The 17264-nt window shown below is 37.4% G+C and overlaps 1 protein-coding gene across 4 annotated transcripts in view; it reads left to right on the top strand.

Annotated features, from left to right (window-relative positions):
• LOC122832220 (unconventional myosin-Ic-like) overlaps positions 1-14019 on the top strand; it is a 55351-nt gene extending 41332 nt beyond the window's left edge. For all 4 annotated transcript variants that reach the window (XM_044118771.1, XM_044118773.1, XM_044118772.1 and 1 more), the window contains 24 exons: positions 1340-1411; positions 1577-1696; positions 2440-2513; positions 3704-3809; positions 4641-4721; positions 5591-5682; positions 5822-5916; positions 6819-6865; positions 6950-7030; positions 7535-7640; positions 9013-9130; positions 10104-10217; positions 10344-10420; positions 10503-10571; positions 10678-10762; positions 10888-11047; positions 11493-11576; positions 11681-11774; positions 11852-11907; positions 11984-12119; positions 12218-12288; positions 12384-12481; positions 12999-13098; positions 13243-14019. In XM_044118771.1, coding sequence (XP_043974706.1) covers positions 1340-1411; positions 1577-1696; positions 2440-2513; positions 3704-3809; positions 4641-4721; positions 5591-5682; positions 5822-5916; positions 6819-6865; positions 6950-7030; positions 7535-7640; positions 9013-9130; positions 10104-10217; positions 10344-10420; positions 10503-10571; positions 10678-10762; positions 10888-11047; positions 11493-11576; positions 11681-11774; positions 11852-11907; positions 11984-12119; positions 12218-12288; positions 12384-12481; positions 12999-13098; positions 13243-13269 — 2163 coding nt within the window. In that variant the 3' untranslated portion in view covers positions 13270-14019. The remainder of the gene's footprint in view (positions 1-1339; positions 1412-1576; positions 1697-2439; positions 2514-3703; positions 3810-4640; positions 4722-5590; positions 5683-5821; positions 5917-6818; positions 6866-6949; positions 7031-7534; positions 7641-9012; positions 9131-10103; positions 10218-10343; positions 10421-10502; positions 10572-10677; positions 10763-10887; positions 11048-11492; positions 11577-11680; positions 11775-11851; positions 11908-11983; positions 12120-12217; positions 12289-12383; positions 12482-12998; positions 13099-13242) is intronic.
• Positions 14020-17264: the final 3245 nt, after the last annotated feature.

The following is a 17264-nucleotide window of genomic DNA, read 5'->3' as shown; positions in this document are numbered from 1 at the left end:
TTCAGAGACGGCGAAGTTATAGAAACCACAGCTTAGATTTATTATCAAACACACTGACAGGATTGTCACTGCTCTTTTAGAGATGGGTCAACCTGTTTCTGATACCAAAGTTTCATTTTAGGTCCAATGATGCAGGCTGTTTTTCAGAATGAAATCCAGTGTCAGAGGTTTCAATAAATATCCAGAATATCTTAAATTATTAATACATACAGCTCAGATCAGACATCAATATTTGGTGGAATAACCGCCACCAAATGCAGTGGGCTCTTAATTTTCTCCAGAGCTGTATATAACTTGAGGTTTTTTTTAAATTTACAATTTCAAAATCAGTTAGTTCATTTAGTTGAATAAAATTTCTGGTCGACCACCAAAATTTTCTATACTGCACTATTTTACTAAACGATTGCACATTTATTTAGTCATTTAGGTCCGTACAAAACTCTTCTATGCTCCTTAGTTTAAGAGAAATATCAGCATATATACTTGAAAACTCAACAGCAGAAAAATTAAATAAAATTTATATTTTGTCTTGATGTTTATAGCAGTTTACTGATCTCTCAGGTTTTTTATTTTTTTGAAATAGTGATATTGGTCTCATAAGTTAACTGAGGCCGATATTAACAATTTTAGCACCTCTTATAGGCTTCCTCCCCTTCAGCTCCTCCCGACTAGCGGCAGCAGCAATTAGCCAAACATCTGGTACCTTTTTCGCATCTGCTGAGCTGATCATACAAAAATGCTCCTATGATCGGTCATAAATGGCATAATGGATGCACACGCACACCCGCGCACCCACACACACACACACACACACACATATGTTGTGATGACGTGCTGAAGGTGGAGTGTCGGAATAGTAGCAGCTTCTTAAAGAGTCTGATGACAATTTATAGGAGTCAAATGTATTTTAAGTTATGCTTCATATGTATAGCATTCTTATAACAACTGAAGGTTTCATAGGTACTTGATTTTGCTACAAAATGGGACTATGTGCTAAAAATACATGATAACTTTTTGTATTTTTTTTGCCACATACTCATTTTATCTATTATGTTTCATTGTTTGCGCCTCTACCGGTGCTAACAAATTATTTCCTCTTTTTCTCTCGACTCCAAATGTGAATCTACAGACAAAAAACAGATCATCTCTGTCCCTCAGTTTATTTTCACCTCTGTTTTTGCTGGCCCCACCAAACACAGACATAATAAGCAGGCAGCAGAGAAACCTTTCTGGCTGCAGACTGGTGTGACGCCTGTCTGTTTACTGGAAGAGGTGGATTTGTCACTGGTTTTACTACTGGTATATGTGTGTGTGTGCTAATGCTGCTGTGCTTTTCCAGTTGTTGGGGGTGAATGGTACGGTGCTGACAGAGGCACTCACACATAAGAAGATAATTGCCAAGGGAGAGGAGGTAGGTTTGGATACACACCGTCACTGTGTGATAAGTACTTGTATACAAAGCTTTCCTGTCTGTGTAATGTCTGCTGTGGTTAGAAATAATAATATTGTTACATGTGTAAGTGTCCCAGCTCAGCTCTGAGTTACTGTCACACTGTGTGTGTGTGTGTGTATGCAGCTCGTGAGCCCTCTGAACATGGAGCAGGCGTCGTCGGCTCGGGATGCTCTGTCCAAGGCGGTGTACGGACGCACCTTCACCTGGCTGGTCAACAAAATCAACACCTCGCTGACATACAAGGTATAAACTCACTGACCAAACCCTGCTGCAAGGATCATCTTTATTCTGTAGCTAGATGGCGCCACCTTGTGGCCACAACTTAAATATAATCTATAGATAAAGAACTGCTTTTTGATTATCATTTATAGTCAGACTACTTAAATCCAGAGGTCGGTGAGAACCCCAGAACTATAGATAAGAAAAGCAGCACTACTTAAACTTGTACCTGACCTAGAAATTACTCAAGTAAGAGGGTAAAAAAGTATTTTGTAAAATGGTTTCTCAAGTACTGATCTAAACATAAGTCATTTAATATTTAAAAGTTACATCATGAGGTGGACCAATATTTCAGGTTATGAAAAAATCTTGGGAATGAAAATAATTCATGTACTTATTACAAAATAAAATCACGCAAAGTATAAAACATATGAAACTTTTAGCCTGCAACTGCAGGTGTGTTTGGTGAATCTTTTTTAAAACAATCTTCTTTCAGTGAAGTTACTCTACTTTTGGATAGAGTATGCCAAAAGTTTTACTCAATGAAGAGTAGCAATACTTCATGATAAAATTGCTAAATTAAAACTAGGAAGTGCAACATAGTAAAAATATTCCTAAAATGTTTATTTTTTCCAAAAAGTTACTCATATACACATAAATAACCAGCTCGGGATGCATGAGTCTCATTGATAATAATACAATATTAGTTACATGGATGTTCTCAGGGGTTTTGGTACCAAATATGATTTTTTTTTTCTCTCCAACAGAATGAATCTCATAAGAACTCATCTGTTATCGGTCTGTTGGACATCTACGGCTTTGAGGTTTTCCAGCACAACAGGTAAAGACAGTTCCATGTCTTCTTTGTTTTAGCATGATGTTTTAAATTAACACTTTCTCTGAAATGTACAGTGGTGTAAAATATTTTTTCCTGTTTTCTTTTTTTTCCTTTGATTAATGTTTTAGTTGGCTTGATGTTCTTAAACACTAAAGTGTGAAAAACATGAAAGAGAGAAAATCAGATTCCCTTTTTCACTCCACTGTAACAAATTCGATTCCTTGGAAAAGTGTTAATATTTTCATCACCTTATAACCACAGATTAAATCTACATTGTTGAAGTTTGCTGTGATAGACAAACACAAATTTGTGCACAATTTTACATTTGAAAGAGAGTAATGCTGCCACCACTATGTATATTTAAGGCTTTTGTCCTGTTGGAACCTGAGCAGTTTCTAACAGGTTTTATTTCAGGATTTTTCTATATTTAGCCCCACTCAATTTTTACAATTAATTGATAAGATAAAAAATGGGGCTCATTTTGCAGATTTTTCATTTGATCACTTAAGCTTTTTTCATACAATGTTATAAATGCTTAAAAGTACAAATAAATAAATAATTCAGTTTCTTTTTAATTACAAAGAATGCATCTGCAGCTGAAAAAATTTTTACATCAACATGTAAAAAGCTCATCCCTTTCTGCGTAACTTAATGTCAATACAGTGTAGGGGCAATTTATAATAAAATAAATTAGGAGTAATTGAATATCACAAAGGTACTAAGATTTTTTTTAACAGGAATTGAACGAGGTGAAGCTAAAACTACACCACTTGAGGAGTTTCAGGTAGAATAGATTTACAGACAAAGAATAGATTTATTTTAAATGTAAACTGTATATATAGTTTGCACAATTTGGGCTTAATTACTGCTCTTAATATGATGTTCTTTCAGAAATTGGCCTTTTTCTGAGTCTTTATACTCTTGTATTAATTAATTATTAAAATAGTTGACGTTATTTCAATATTCATGATTATTTTCAGCCCTAGTTTCTTTGTATTGTTTGTGGTTATAATGTGACAAAATGTGGAAAACCTTTTTAGTCCTAATTGATTTCTCTGTCTCGTACAGCGAGTGTCTCTGGTCCTTAAACGTTTTTAAAAATTAACCTGCAAAACTGTTTGACCATATTGACGTTTATTTTACGTTTTGCTCAATCAGATCATCTGATCCTCCTGATTTTCTCTGTTCTGCAGCTTTGAGCAGTTTTGCATCAACTACTGCAACGAGAAGCTGCAGCAGCTCTTCATCGAGCTCACCTTGAAGTCAGAGCAGGAGGAGTACGAAGCTGAAGGCATCACAGTCAGTAGCTCCTCACACACACTGTTCACACAAACTCCACAGAATAATGTGAAAATGTGACTCACTACCTTGAGCTGTGTAATATTTCCAGAAAGCTGATCCCTTCTATTATCACAGTTAAATTTTCTCAGTCTGGGTTTGAATTTTGCAGCGTTACCCTAATAGGATCCATCAGTATCGAGTGCATATATTTTTAGAAAGAATCTGCATCATGAATAATTGAATCCCCACATGCTGGACTGTAATTCATTCTCAGGGTAAAACCTCCTGAGGAGATTTCATATCAGAACAGTCCTGTAATGAAAGCTGATCCCAGTGATGTTTCTCCTTTTTCTTTCTCTGCTCTTCTGTCTTTCCCTGTTTCTGCCTTTGTATTGTGCTGTTTTGCCTGGTCAGAACAAAGACCTCTTGGTTTCAGTCTAATGTAAATGTGTCGAGAGCAAACAAGTTGTGGGAGAATCTTGGCTTTGCCTCTCAAAGAGCCCATTATGATGCGTCATGACAAACGTGGGTTGCTCCCTCTGGTGTCTGTGGAAAAGATGCGACTCTCGAAGCTAACATGAGCTAATGATGCCTGTGGAACATTTCTGAGTGTGTGTGTGTGTGTGTGTTCACATATATGTAGGTGCAGGGTGTGTCTGTGTGCCAGGATTCCTGGCATTCTCTGGATCCTTAAAACTGTGAACTATGAAAAGCTGCTACCAGCTGTTTCAGCTGTTCCTCTCTAGAGGAGCTCCAGTTTTATACAAGTGTCCGCTTTTTGTCCCCTGTGACCTTTCCAACAATCAGTTAATTTTTGCTGCTCTCACATAATGATTTGTGTGTTTGCAGTGGGAGCCGGTCCAGTATTTCAACAACAAGATCATCTGTGACCTGGTGGAGGAGAAGTTCAAAGGCATCATCTCCATCCTGGTGAGGCGCTGCACCAAACACATAATTTAAACTTCGCCTTTTCACTGCTTCAAACACTGCAAGTTTGAAGCTTTTATCTCAACAAATGAAAAAGGCCTCATACTCTTCTCCTGACCTCTGAGGACTATATGATGCTCCACAGTATGTTTTACATGGTGGAAATTGGCTCTAGCAACAACAAGAACTTAGTTTTCTGTCATTATTTGCCAACATAAAATCTCTTCAATAAATAAACATGTAATAGAGCACAGGCCAAAATGATATCTGATCGTTTTGGATTATTTAGTCATTTCATGTTAAGCACAGTTGAGATTTCTTTTTTGGCACATTGTCAAATTTAAGACTTGAAGTTCACTCTTTCAAACTCCATTTAGCAGGTAGAAAGTTGTAGTTTTATGTTTTTATTATAGCTGTGACTCATTTAATCATAATTTTGATTAAGATGTTTTATGAATACAAAATGTATTTTTTATTTTTTTCCTTTAAATTGATTTACATAACTCTAAGAAATGTATTTCAATTGAAAAGAAATCCCCAAAATACTCAGATAAGCTGAACTCTTCTTACACATTAAAGATCTAAATGTAAAACAAAAATATTATTATTATTATTATAAATTATTTAGCTTTCACCATACATTATTAATTAGAAGTTTCATGTTTCATAAGCTCCTCACTCTCTCAACATTCAGAATGTCAGAAAGTTTTCTGCTTTGTGTCTGTCAGGTATAAATTAGTGTTTCAGCCTGATAATGCAGTGTACACAAATATATTATTATTAACAATAATAAGAGAGCTGAACATCCAGTAAACACAAATGTAAATTTAGTTTTTCTCCTCTGAGATCTTAACCCCGTCCTCTCATCACAGGATGAGGAGTGTCTGAGACCTGGAGATGCCAGCGACTTCACCTTCTTGGAGAAGCTGGAGGACACATTGGGGGGACACCCGCACTTCGTCACGTCAGTCTGACACTCATTCAACCCAAGTTTGGTCTCAGATTAGTAAACATGAGCTGCTAGGTCACTTCAAGGTGACTTAAGAAGTGTCATTAATGTGGCTGATTATCCTCACTCTGTGTGTGTGTGTGTGTCCCTTCAGTCACAAGCTGGCGGACGGAAAGACCAGGAAGGTGATGGGCCGAGAGGAATTCAGGCTGCTGCACTACGCTGGGGAGGTCAACTATAACGTTAACGGTGTGTGTGCTTTCTGAATGGATTGTTTTATCAAAATAAACAGATTCCTTCTTTGATAAACATACTGTATTTACATTTTCATCAAAACTTATAGGGGGAGTTTCTTAAAGAGACAAAGGCCAATTTCAGGGTGTCGAAATTATTATTATTTTTCTTCTTCTAAATTATGTTTGATAAAACTTAGATGAAGTTATATCAAATGATGCAGTTGTCATACAAATATGGTAACATAAGCATTACAAGATTATGTAACATGCCTGGAAAACGCATAGTACTGCCCTAGTAATAGAAATTCATATTAACCCAAATTATGAAAGATAAATTACAGATGACTGAAATTATTTCCTTCTGCCAAATTCCAGAATAATACATCAGATAATTATACAGTCAATCATTTATTGCTTTTTTCTGTTTAAATAGTTACATTGAAACATACAATTTTTTATTATCTGGTAGCGCTGCCTCTGAGCTATACGAGTTGGGTAAAACATTGCTGGGATCTTGGCTCATTCCTGCGGACAGAACTGATGTTTATTTTTCTACCTGAGATTATGACTTTGTGATGGTCTCTGTAAATCTTTGCCTCTTTGTAAACACTTTACTGTATGTTTAGGGTCATTGTCCACTTGAAAGACCCATTTGAGTGTGAACTTTTTTGATCTTTTAAGTTGTTGCTTCAATATTGTTGCAAAATTGTATTTCGTCATGATGCTATTTATTTTAGAAAGTATACCAGTTTCTCCTGCAGCAAAACACCCTGTAATTATTAGAAACTTTAGAGGATGAGTTCAGTTTTTATCCATCAACATATGTGACCTCTTACTGTAGTGTAGGAAGTAGGGAGAGAAGCTGGTACGAGTTGTTTTGTGATTAGATGAATGAAACTTTCTTTTTTTCTCCAGGATTTTTGGACAAAAACAACGATCTTCTCTTCAGGAATTTAAAAGAGGTTAGATACTGTCTGAATAAAGAACAATGCATTTTCCTGTTTGTTTTTACAGCTTGAGGTGAGTCGATGTGTTTGTATCTGCAGGTTATGTGCATGTCTGAGAACAAGATTCTGACGCAGTGTTTTGACCGGGACGAGCTGAGTGACAAGAAACGTCCTGACACGGTGAACTACTCTCCACCCTGCATCTGTGTTTGTGCTCTCATGAGGTTCCTCTGCTGGTTTTCATTGAATGATTTGGTTTTGGTTGAATGCTTCTCAGCATAGTTTCCCACAGCACAATAAACAGCCGTGTGTTTCCCTCTCCGATGCTAAGTGGGCTGTTTGACGGGGATTCTCCTCAGCTGCCTTCGCACTGAGGAATGCCCAGCACGCACACGCACACACACGCACACACACGCACACACACACACACACACACAGACACATAATGATGCAGGACACTGTCACAAGCTGGTAAGTTAGCATCCCAGTCCTCCACAGTGAACCCAGTGTCCAGTCGCATCGACCATCGCTGTGCTAACATCGTCCTCCTCAGCACATAGCTCGTCTAACCTGCTGCTCGCCTCTTTGTCATTTCCAGCTCTTCTCTTTTGCCAGTCGCTTTCCCGTCTACCCCTTCCTAACAGTTTTGAATCTTTTTTTATTTTTCTGTGTCTGCCCCTTCAGGCAGCCACCCAGTTCAAAGCCAGTCTGGCGAAACTCATGGAGATCCTCATGTCCAAGGAGCCGTCGTATGTCCGCTGCATCAAGCCCAATGACTCCAAACAAGCAAGTAGGGTGTTAATCCTTTCTTCTTTTTATTATTTACTGATGTATGATGTAGTGAATTACTGCATTTGTGTTGACTTTTTGCTCTTTAGTTGGTTTTAAACTAAAGATGTGGCACTGTAAGTAAAAGTGGAACTTTTGGATGTTGAAATAAAAAAAAATAAAGCTTTGCATTATTGTCTTAACATCTAGTTAGACGTTTATTCAGAGACTCATGGATCAGAAATTTGTGACCAGTTTTCTGACTCTCCAATTCTGATTTTCTTTTTATGAAATTATATAAATAGCAATTAATTGGTTACAGTAGCTGCGGGGGTGACAATATGATAATGTGCGACAGGTCAGAAACTGTAAAATTGTTTTTTACTCTTTTAAAACAATTATAAAGTGATTAGATATTATATTTTTAAATTTAACATTCACAAAAAAAATTGGCTAGTTACTAAAATACAAGCCTTTGTGTGTAATTTGTAGCGAATGAAGATGCTGAGCTTTAGTAAAATTTCCAGAAGACTGCCAACATTTCCAAATTCAGCATGTTCTAAAACAATAGTTTTCTGCTCTTCATTTTGCCTACATGCCCTGGCAATTTCATTGAAAGTTTTCCTCTCTCTCACTTTCTTACATTCTGAATTATAACTATATTTAGCAATATTAACATATCCTTCATTACTTTTATCCATGTGTCTAAGAGACACTGTGAAAGGTCAAAACAGCCACAGGTTTCAGACCCTTGACGTGGTAAACAAAAACTGCTGCAGCAGCACAGTCCATGATCTCAGCAGAAAAACATTTATCATGTAAAAGTACAAGGTAATCCATCATAGCGGCTTGTGGCTGCTTGTTTTCTTGTGAAAATATGGCATGATGTATTGCGTAGATATTATGCTTTCACAGATCACACAAAAAGATCTACTTTTGGCCGGTCATCAAAGAACTTTTAGTGCATCAATGCAATTAATCTTTTTTCATACAGCTATGTTATTCCGAAATTGTAGAAACTGAATTTTTTATTTAATATTCGGATTAGTGAAGTCAAATGACATCAGTGGTGCTGAAATCATTCTTTACAACGTGTCAGAGTTTTAAGACGTTTTTGTAAACGCCACTGAAACAGATCTGGTCCTCGCGATGATGCAGATCTTACTAGTACCAACCCAAACAGTCCGATTTCTGCTGCATCAGGAGAGACAGTATGAAGTTCTGTGTGGCTGCCTTTGTTCTTCTCCACACTCGGCCCTTTGTTGTTTCCACACTGTCCCTCTGTCCTCTGTTACTCCTACTGCTGCTGCTTACCATTTACGTACTCCTCTCCCTGCTTCATGTTGTCCAGCTGGCTGATTCATTTCTGCCTCTCTCTCTCTCCTCTGTTGCAGGTCGGTTTGACGAGGTGCTGATCCGTCACCAGGTCAAGTATCTGGGACTGATGGAGAACCTGAGGGTGAGGAGGGCTGGATTCGCTTACAGGCGGCGCTATGAGATCTTCCTACAGAGGTGATCAGCCACTCTTTTTTTAATTTTTTTTATGAAGACACACCAGCAAAACATTTCTGCATGCAGCTCTCACTTTCCCCCTCAGATAAAGTCATGGATGCTCAATCTATTAGCATCTATCTCTTGATGACTAGTTTCCTTCTCAGCGATTCTGTCAGACTTGTGCCTGAAAGAATAATTTAAAGGAAGCATGTTATGTAAAAAAATCACATTTGCATGTTTTTATACTTGTATTTGGATCTCAACTTCTTCTAAAAAAAATCCCAAGTGTTTCAAAAGAAAAAAAAAGAAGAAAAAACATTTAACTGTTTTTGGCAGTAAGGTTTTTTTTTCTTTGGTATCTGAAAAATAAGCCCTTTCAAAAAACCTATGTACTGTACTGTTACCTAGCAACCCCAGCTGAACCCATCCTGTTACCTAACAACCTAAGCGGAGCTCTAGTTCTTTTAATCAGCTGGTTTTACCACTGTATGCACTGTACAATGGCTGCTGGAAAAGATGAGTGTTTCCTTATTGACTTACCATCAAGAAACTACTTGCTGCATTCTCGTTAGTTGTGCAGGAGGCTCTATTTCTGCTTTTCAAAGAGGCATGGTGGTTCAATTGTGCATCTGTTTGCAGATAAATGTGTAAACGTTGAGTTGGGGGGTGGGGAGGTGGGATGTGGCCAACTGCAGCTTATTTGGATTTAAAGTAACAAGAGGCCCTAAACCAACTCATTCTGAAAGGAGATCAAAATAGGCAGAACTGATCAAACTAAAATCTCAATATCCAAGAATAATTTTGTGCAAAAAATGTAATAAACATTTTGCATTACCATAACCTGTTCAAGAAAGCATAACAGGCCAACTTTAAAGAACCTGCAGCCAAAGAGATTTTTTAAAAAGCAAACCTTTACCATCACTGTGTCCTCTTCAACCTTTAAGCTTCATATCTGAACAACCATGCTGGTTCTTGTGTGTTTTGCTTTTAGGTATAAGTCCCTGTGCCCAGAGACATGGCCTAACTGGAATGGAAAGCTGTCTGATGGTGTGTCCACACTTGTCAAACACATGGGATACAAGCCTGAGGAGTACAAACTGGGAAGGTGAGCTGCACAGAAATCTGTGAAAGAGGTTACTGTAAGCGCCTGAACTTTGTGTGTGTGTTGTTACAAAGTGATCTGGTTGTTCGTGAAGGGTAGAAAGTAACATTTAATTTCTAAATGCAACAGATCCAAAATCTTCATCCGCTTCCCAAAGACTTTGTTTGCCACTGAGGATGCACTGGAGACCAGAAAACATGGCCTTGGTAAGAGTCAGGATATTCTGTTGAGATTGATCAACTTTTTCAGTTTTAATTTATCCCTTTAAATCTCTTTCCTGCCTTACAGCGACCAAGCTACAGGCGGGATGGAAAGGCTACTGCCAGAAGACCAAATACCAAAAACTCAGGACCTCAGGTCAGGAAGCCACCATTTTTATATGTCTTATGTGCATCTAGAATTTCACATTAAACAACAGTTAAATGTCATCGGTCCAGTGAATTTATTTTTCTGTCCCAACCAGCCATTGCGATCCAGGCTTGGTGGCGGGGCGTCCTGGCGAGGAGGAAGGCCCAGCACCGGCGACAGGCAGCTAACACTATACGCAGGTATGAGGCTATACAGCAGTATGTCAGGATATAAAAAAGGTGTAAAGAAGATAAAATACTTATTTTAAAGCCATCTTGTTACAGTACTTGAACTGATTATAGCATGATGTCCTCATTTTCTTCAGGTTTATCAAAGGCTTCATCTACCGACACAAAGAACGCTGTCCAGAGAACGAGTATTTCCTGGACTACGTGCGTTATTCCTTCCTCATGAATCTGCACAGGAACCTTCCCAAGAACGTCCTCGACAAAAGCTGGCCCACACCTCCGGCTGCTCTGACTGAGGTGGGAATCTGGATTTGTTTCACTACAGATATTCTTAATTTAGTATAGATAACACGCTTGACTTAATAATTTCTTTGCATCTTAAATAAAGAGAAAGCACTAAGCAATAAACTTAGTAATGGAAAACTTACTGTCTCTGATAAATCAGATACAGTGCCTTGCACAAATCTTCATACCCTTTGAACTTTTTCACTTTTGGGATGTTATAGCTACTAACCTACCAAAACATGGCCAACTAAAAAGAACATTGTAAGAAAACATTATTCCAAGAACCAGCCAAGTTATAGTGTGCACTACTTTGTATTCGTCTATCACATAAATTCTTAATAAAATACAGTTGATTCTGTGTTTGTAATGTGACAAAATGTGAACGTTTAAGGGAGGTAAATTTTTTTTTACACGGCACTTATATACAAAGTTGTGAAAACCTTGCCTGTGTCTTAAGGCATCAGAGCTTCTGCGCAAGATGTGCATGCAGAACATGGTGTGGAGTTACTGCAAGAAGATCAGCTCTGAGTGGAAACACCAGGTGAGAAATGTCACCAGTCAAAACCTTCGCTTTAGAATCTATACTTTGTATTTGCTGCTCTTTTAATTTGCTTCATTATTCGTCTCTGGTTTATATATAATTAGATGGAGCAGAAAATGATTGCAAGCGAGATCTTCAAGGACAAGAAGGACAACTACCCACAGAGTGTTCCCAAGCTGTTTGTCGGCACAAGACTCAGTAAGACTTCAACATTCAGACGATGCCGGTTTTTATCCAGTATTTAATCTAATTCCGCTTTTTCTGTTGCTGCTCAGATGGAGAGGATATCAACCCCAAAGCAATACAAGCTCTGGGCAGTGAGAAGATGAAGGTTAGTGTAGCCTTTTTTTTTTTCACACTGCTGATTTGTTCTGCTTTTTGCTGAGGTGTCTCTGCTGTAATCTCAGTACGCAGTGCCGGTCACCAAGTATGACAGGAAGGGCTACAAGTCTCGGTCTCGGCAGCTGCTCCTCACTTCCAACAGTGCCATCATCATCGAGGAGGGCAAACTCAAACAGCGCATCGATTACGGAGCCCTGAAAGGTGAGAAATGCCTCTAAAGAGAAATAAATCTGAGGATTATATGGAAAATTGTCAAACTGAACCAGGATCTAATTTATTGTCATATTGTTGTGTCTCAGGCATCTCAGTCAGCTCTCTTAGTGATGGTTTGTTTGTTCTGCATGTGCCCAGTGAGGACAACAAACAAAAGGTGAGACCAAAGACGAGTCACAAAAGCTTCCTAAGAATGTTTCTCATTTATTTTGTGTGAAAATGCTAAATGTGTGTGTGCCTGTTTACACCCAGGGGGACGTGGTTTTGCAGAGCGACCATGTGATCGAGACCCTGACTAAGATCGCCATCTGTGGCGACAAAATCAACAGCATCAACATCAACCAGGGCAGGTGAGAGTCAGAACAGACACGGCAGAACTAGCTTTAAATGTGTGTTCACAACGAGCATTGATCAGCTATGAATTGATAGTTTCATTTCCATAAGAAAATCAAAAAAATAGCCTACGTCAGTCTTGGAGTTCCTCAGATTGATGATGCACAAAAATATGTCGTTGCAAAATGTTACAATGGTTCACTTCTTGTGAATTGTTTGTGAGCTCCTACAGCAAGCCCTCTGAATGTTTTCCTCTGAGAAATTAAAATAACTCCCTCTAGTGGTTGTAGGAGGATTTAAATTCTTCCAGTTTTTCTCAAATTTTCCCACATCCAAAATAAGTTTCTCTTAATACCAAAGATGATCTATGAATATGTCGCAAGTTTGATCACATTTATTTTCTTGGAGTTTCACTTGTGACCACATCGTGTGTTTGTGAATGTTTCCTGTCTAGCAGCAGAGAAAATAAATTGCAAATTTGCCCTCTCTGTTTCCTGTTGTAACTCCATTTATCATCTGGTTTTGCTCCTGCAGTATAAAGTTTACAGCAGGTAATGGGAAAGAAGGGATTATAGACTTCACGCCCGGGTCAGAACTACACGTGGAAAAGGCAAAGAACGGACACTTGTCTGTGGTGAGAGAGGATTTTTCTTTTCAGTTTAACTCAGAGTACTTAAAGAAAAGTACTCTGAATTTTTCCCAGCTGCATCTGACTCTTAGTTGCTACAGAATCTTTATTCACATCCTGCTGAGCTTTGACTTTGTTTTTGTTACCCAGACGGCTCCGAGACTGAACTCCAGATGATGGCCACCCTGACCGGATGTAGCAGGAACCCCCTAAGCTCCTCATCCTCCAATCACGTGAACGCAGACCTCACTCTGCCTTAGCCAATCAGACGCCACCTGTCTCTACATTTGCGGGCTTGTGCATACAATTAAAATTTTAAACCAAAAAACAGATAAAAATCTAGCTAAACTAATGGATATATTTATGTTTATATATAATATTTTTGAGATTAATACTTTTGCTGTTTGAATATTCTGATTTTATATATACATATATTATATATCTATATATGTATATGTATAAGGCCAAGGAATAACAAATATTTCTGGTGCGTTTTTCTTGCACCTTGCCTGCTTATTGTGCTTTATTCAGGAGCGAGAACACAGTGAGCGACAGACTAGACTCAGATACCAAGGAGAACAGTTTCCGGAGAAGATCAGAGTAACCTGTTGCTGTTTTTATTATTTGCTTTCTAATTCTAATTTGCTTAATTTCTGCTTTTCTGGGCAAGATGACTTATTGTTATGAAGGTGCACAGATCAAGGCTGGAAGCATGGAGAGCAGATGAGGAAGGGCAAAGTGGTGAGGAAAAGAAATTCATCAGTAGGCCTAGAACACAGAAACAGCTGCTGTAGTTTGCTGAAAAGGCTGCATGAAGATGACCAAAGTAAGTGAAATGTGGATAAGAGAACGGTAGAAAAAAAAAACACGATAAAGCACAGCCATGTTTTACCTTGCAGCCTGGTTTTTATTTTCATTGGTTAATTTCTTCAGGACAGTTCATCAGTTGTTTTAACAACTCTAAAAACTCTTGCACTCAACAAAGAAGAGGTTTTTTTTCTCAGTTATTTTTTGACTAAAAGTTAAATTGCAGCTTCAGTCTCGCTGTTCTCCTTATTCCCAATGCCTGAACTGGTCTAATGGGATCATCTGGCTGGAGTCTGAACAACGTGTACAAACAACAGCGATGATTAATTTTGACAAATTTTCTTCTTGTGTATCTATATTTCCAGAGACAGGCTCATTTCTGTCTCCAGACTATATTTTGTAACTTTAGGGACTCTTAACTTTTTAGCTAAACTTCTCACAAACAAACACCAAAAACACCAGTATGACAAGAGAAAGATATAAATATGTTGTAAAAATGTTTTATTTTTAAGGGATTAGTTTCACATTTTGGGTGAAGATTTGATAAAGCCACTCTGTCATAAAGACGATACATACTAGAGGTAGCTTCTCTACCCTAGCATAAATGTCTCTGTTAGCATCAGGCTAGTCACTTGCACAAATATTAACTAGAACAGCTTTTATGACACAGCAGTCTGTTCAAGCCCAGCTGCTCCAGAGAGAAAAGAAATGAGAAGAAATACTGATGCCTTTAACACTAAAAATTCATAGCTTGGAGTTTTGGATTTGTCTAGTTTTTAATCCCAGGCACCCAGAGGACCAGTTCTGCAACAACCAACGCTGCCTAACTCCAGCTCTGACCTCTTTTAGACCAAAGACTGGTGGTGAAAAACCTCTCAAACACATCTCAGAGTATATACACATATATATATATATATATATATATATATATATATATATATATATATATATATTTCACATTTTATCCAAAATTCACTCCATGAAAGAACTCTTGATCTGCATCATGGTTCTACGATATTAGACTGTGCCGCTGCACTTAATAGCCAAAGATCTGGTTGATTTCTTGTGATTCAGTGTTGTATGATTAATATGCTAAATTGTATCTGTAATGAATGTCCTGTTTGTTTCTCTGTGGGGAGAGATTTGTAGATGTACAGTTTGTGATGTCTGTTATAACTGAGCTGTTCAAGTAGAGAGAGGTTTGATGAGAGAGGGGAAAAAAGCTTTTAATGATGTTTAATGGAAACTTTGTGTTCATGTGCCTTCTTTTAGTCAAGCTGATAGAAATCCCTCTCTGACTGTCTGTGGTTTGCTCCTTTGTACAAGCTTTATTCAAACTAAGTCCAATTTTTGTTGATTTACAGATACACTCCTGCTTTCAGGCTCATTTTACTGTACAACCTATGTATAACTATGCCAACACACTAAATAATACTTATAATTTGAATAAATAAATTTTAAAAAACAATACTACCTTGCGAGTGTTTGGGGATTTTTACGTACTTAGCCATTTGAGCGTTTAAAAATTTGGAGCTTAGTGAAACTGTTTAATGACGATAGTTCAGTTTCTAAGACTGAGACACCAATGCAGTTCAAAATCTAATTATATGGTTCTTTGGACTTTCCAAAGAATGTATTTATTCTGCACTTAAAATCTAGATATAAAAATCTAGATATAACAAATGCAGGTTTTACCAGGTTTTTTTTAGTATTTTCCATATAAATCTTGCTTTGAATTTGCAGTAATATTTTTTTCTCATTATTAAGTTGTTTTAGAAGAAAATGTACCAGTTCTCTCTTTAAGATTTTATGTTTTTGTGTGTTTTAAAACCCCTCATACAGAAATAAATTTAAGCCATTTAAAAAGACCACAAATTTCTTGTAATAAACATATAACATTTTGAAAAAGTTAAAGTTGTAGAAGTAAAAAGTTGTCTTTTCACAAAAGGGTCATAACATTTCGCTGCTCCTAATGACTTATTTAACTGTACTGGAGCAAAATCTACTTCTTGGTTTGTAAAGGCTGCAGACCCCCGTCTTATAGGCTGGAAGGGCACGTACTCAGCACAAGGGGGCGCCAAATCATGTCATGACGAGAAAGGCAACAACAAAAATCCTTCCATCTCTTCCAGAAACATTGATACACTGACTTTATCCAGAATCTTTTTTGTTTCTAGACAAACTGTTATAACAGTGCATAATGGCAATAAATCTTATATAATTGGGCACCACACTAAAGTGCAAATTGGGCATTTAAGTGGTTCCCAATTTGCAAATGTTTGGTGCAAATTTATGCGGTCTTGCATAAATACCTGTCTTGCAGGTATTTAATCAAAAAAGATTAGTTTATTTTTCATGATATCCTAAAAGGTAAAATCTTATAATTAAAGAGATTTTAGTTTGTTTTACAACGCATAACAAACTATGTACAAATAAACACAATTCAGACTATAAGCTTGTCTTATACTGCCCACAAAAGCATTAACACCAAATGAACTGTTTCTGATTTTGTCATGTTCATTCTACAACTTTCAGAAAACTGACTGGGATTTTATGTGACAGATCAATCTATTGGTACAAAATTATGGTATGAAAGTAAACTTTAATTTGCTTTAGAAATAAAATTCTGAAAATGTGGCATCCATTTGTTTCCCTCACTTTCATTATGTGTAAAGCTAATAAAAACACACACACAAAAAAGAAAACTCCAGTCGTGGTTGTGGTTGCAAAAAATGGTGGTCCTTCAAATGACTGGCTTTTTTTTAGATTCTAAATAGAAAGAAGGTAACATTAAAAGCCACAATTGTTTCCACTTTGCAAGTATGTGGTAGTTGGTGTTCTCCAACATAATCCCTCTAAAATACGCTGCAGTTCTTGGTTGTAAAAATACATCAAGGGTGTTGATATTTTTGCAAGGTGTTCCGGTATTGAATGTCCTGTTTATTAAGTAGCCACTAGATGTCGCCCTTCCTTCCTGTCCCAAAGTCTTCACCCCCTCCTTTCTTCCAGTCGAAACATGTGAACCCTGATTTCTAGGAACTACACTTTTGGTATGAAGAAGCGATGTAAACAGGGTGTCAACTCACAGGACGATGGGAGTATTAGCAGCAGCAGCACAGGGAAGTGTTTACAAGTTTCGAAATAAACTAAAATTATACAAACCATATTGGATGCTTAAAGTATGAAAATAAAAATAAGCAAAGTAGATGTAAAGTTAGCTGCAGAGTCCATAAATTAAAGAAGTCACTTTTGTGCAATAGAAGAACTTTGTTTTTCTTGGTGTGTTTAATAATCAGCCATCTTTGTTGAAGTTTTGAGATTTGGTAAATATTTTTAAAAAATATAGGGTATAATTTTTTGCTTTG

The sequence above is a fragment of the Gambusia affinis genome, linkage group LG06 (assembly GCF_019740435.1).
Source record: "Gambusia affinis linkage group LG06, SWU_Gaff_1.0, whole genome shotgun sequence".
NCBI lineage: Eukaryota > Metazoa > Chordata > Actinopteri > Cyprinodontiformes > Poeciliidae > Gambusia > Gambusia affinis.
This window is presented reverse-complemented; position numbering and strand designations above follow the sequence as displayed.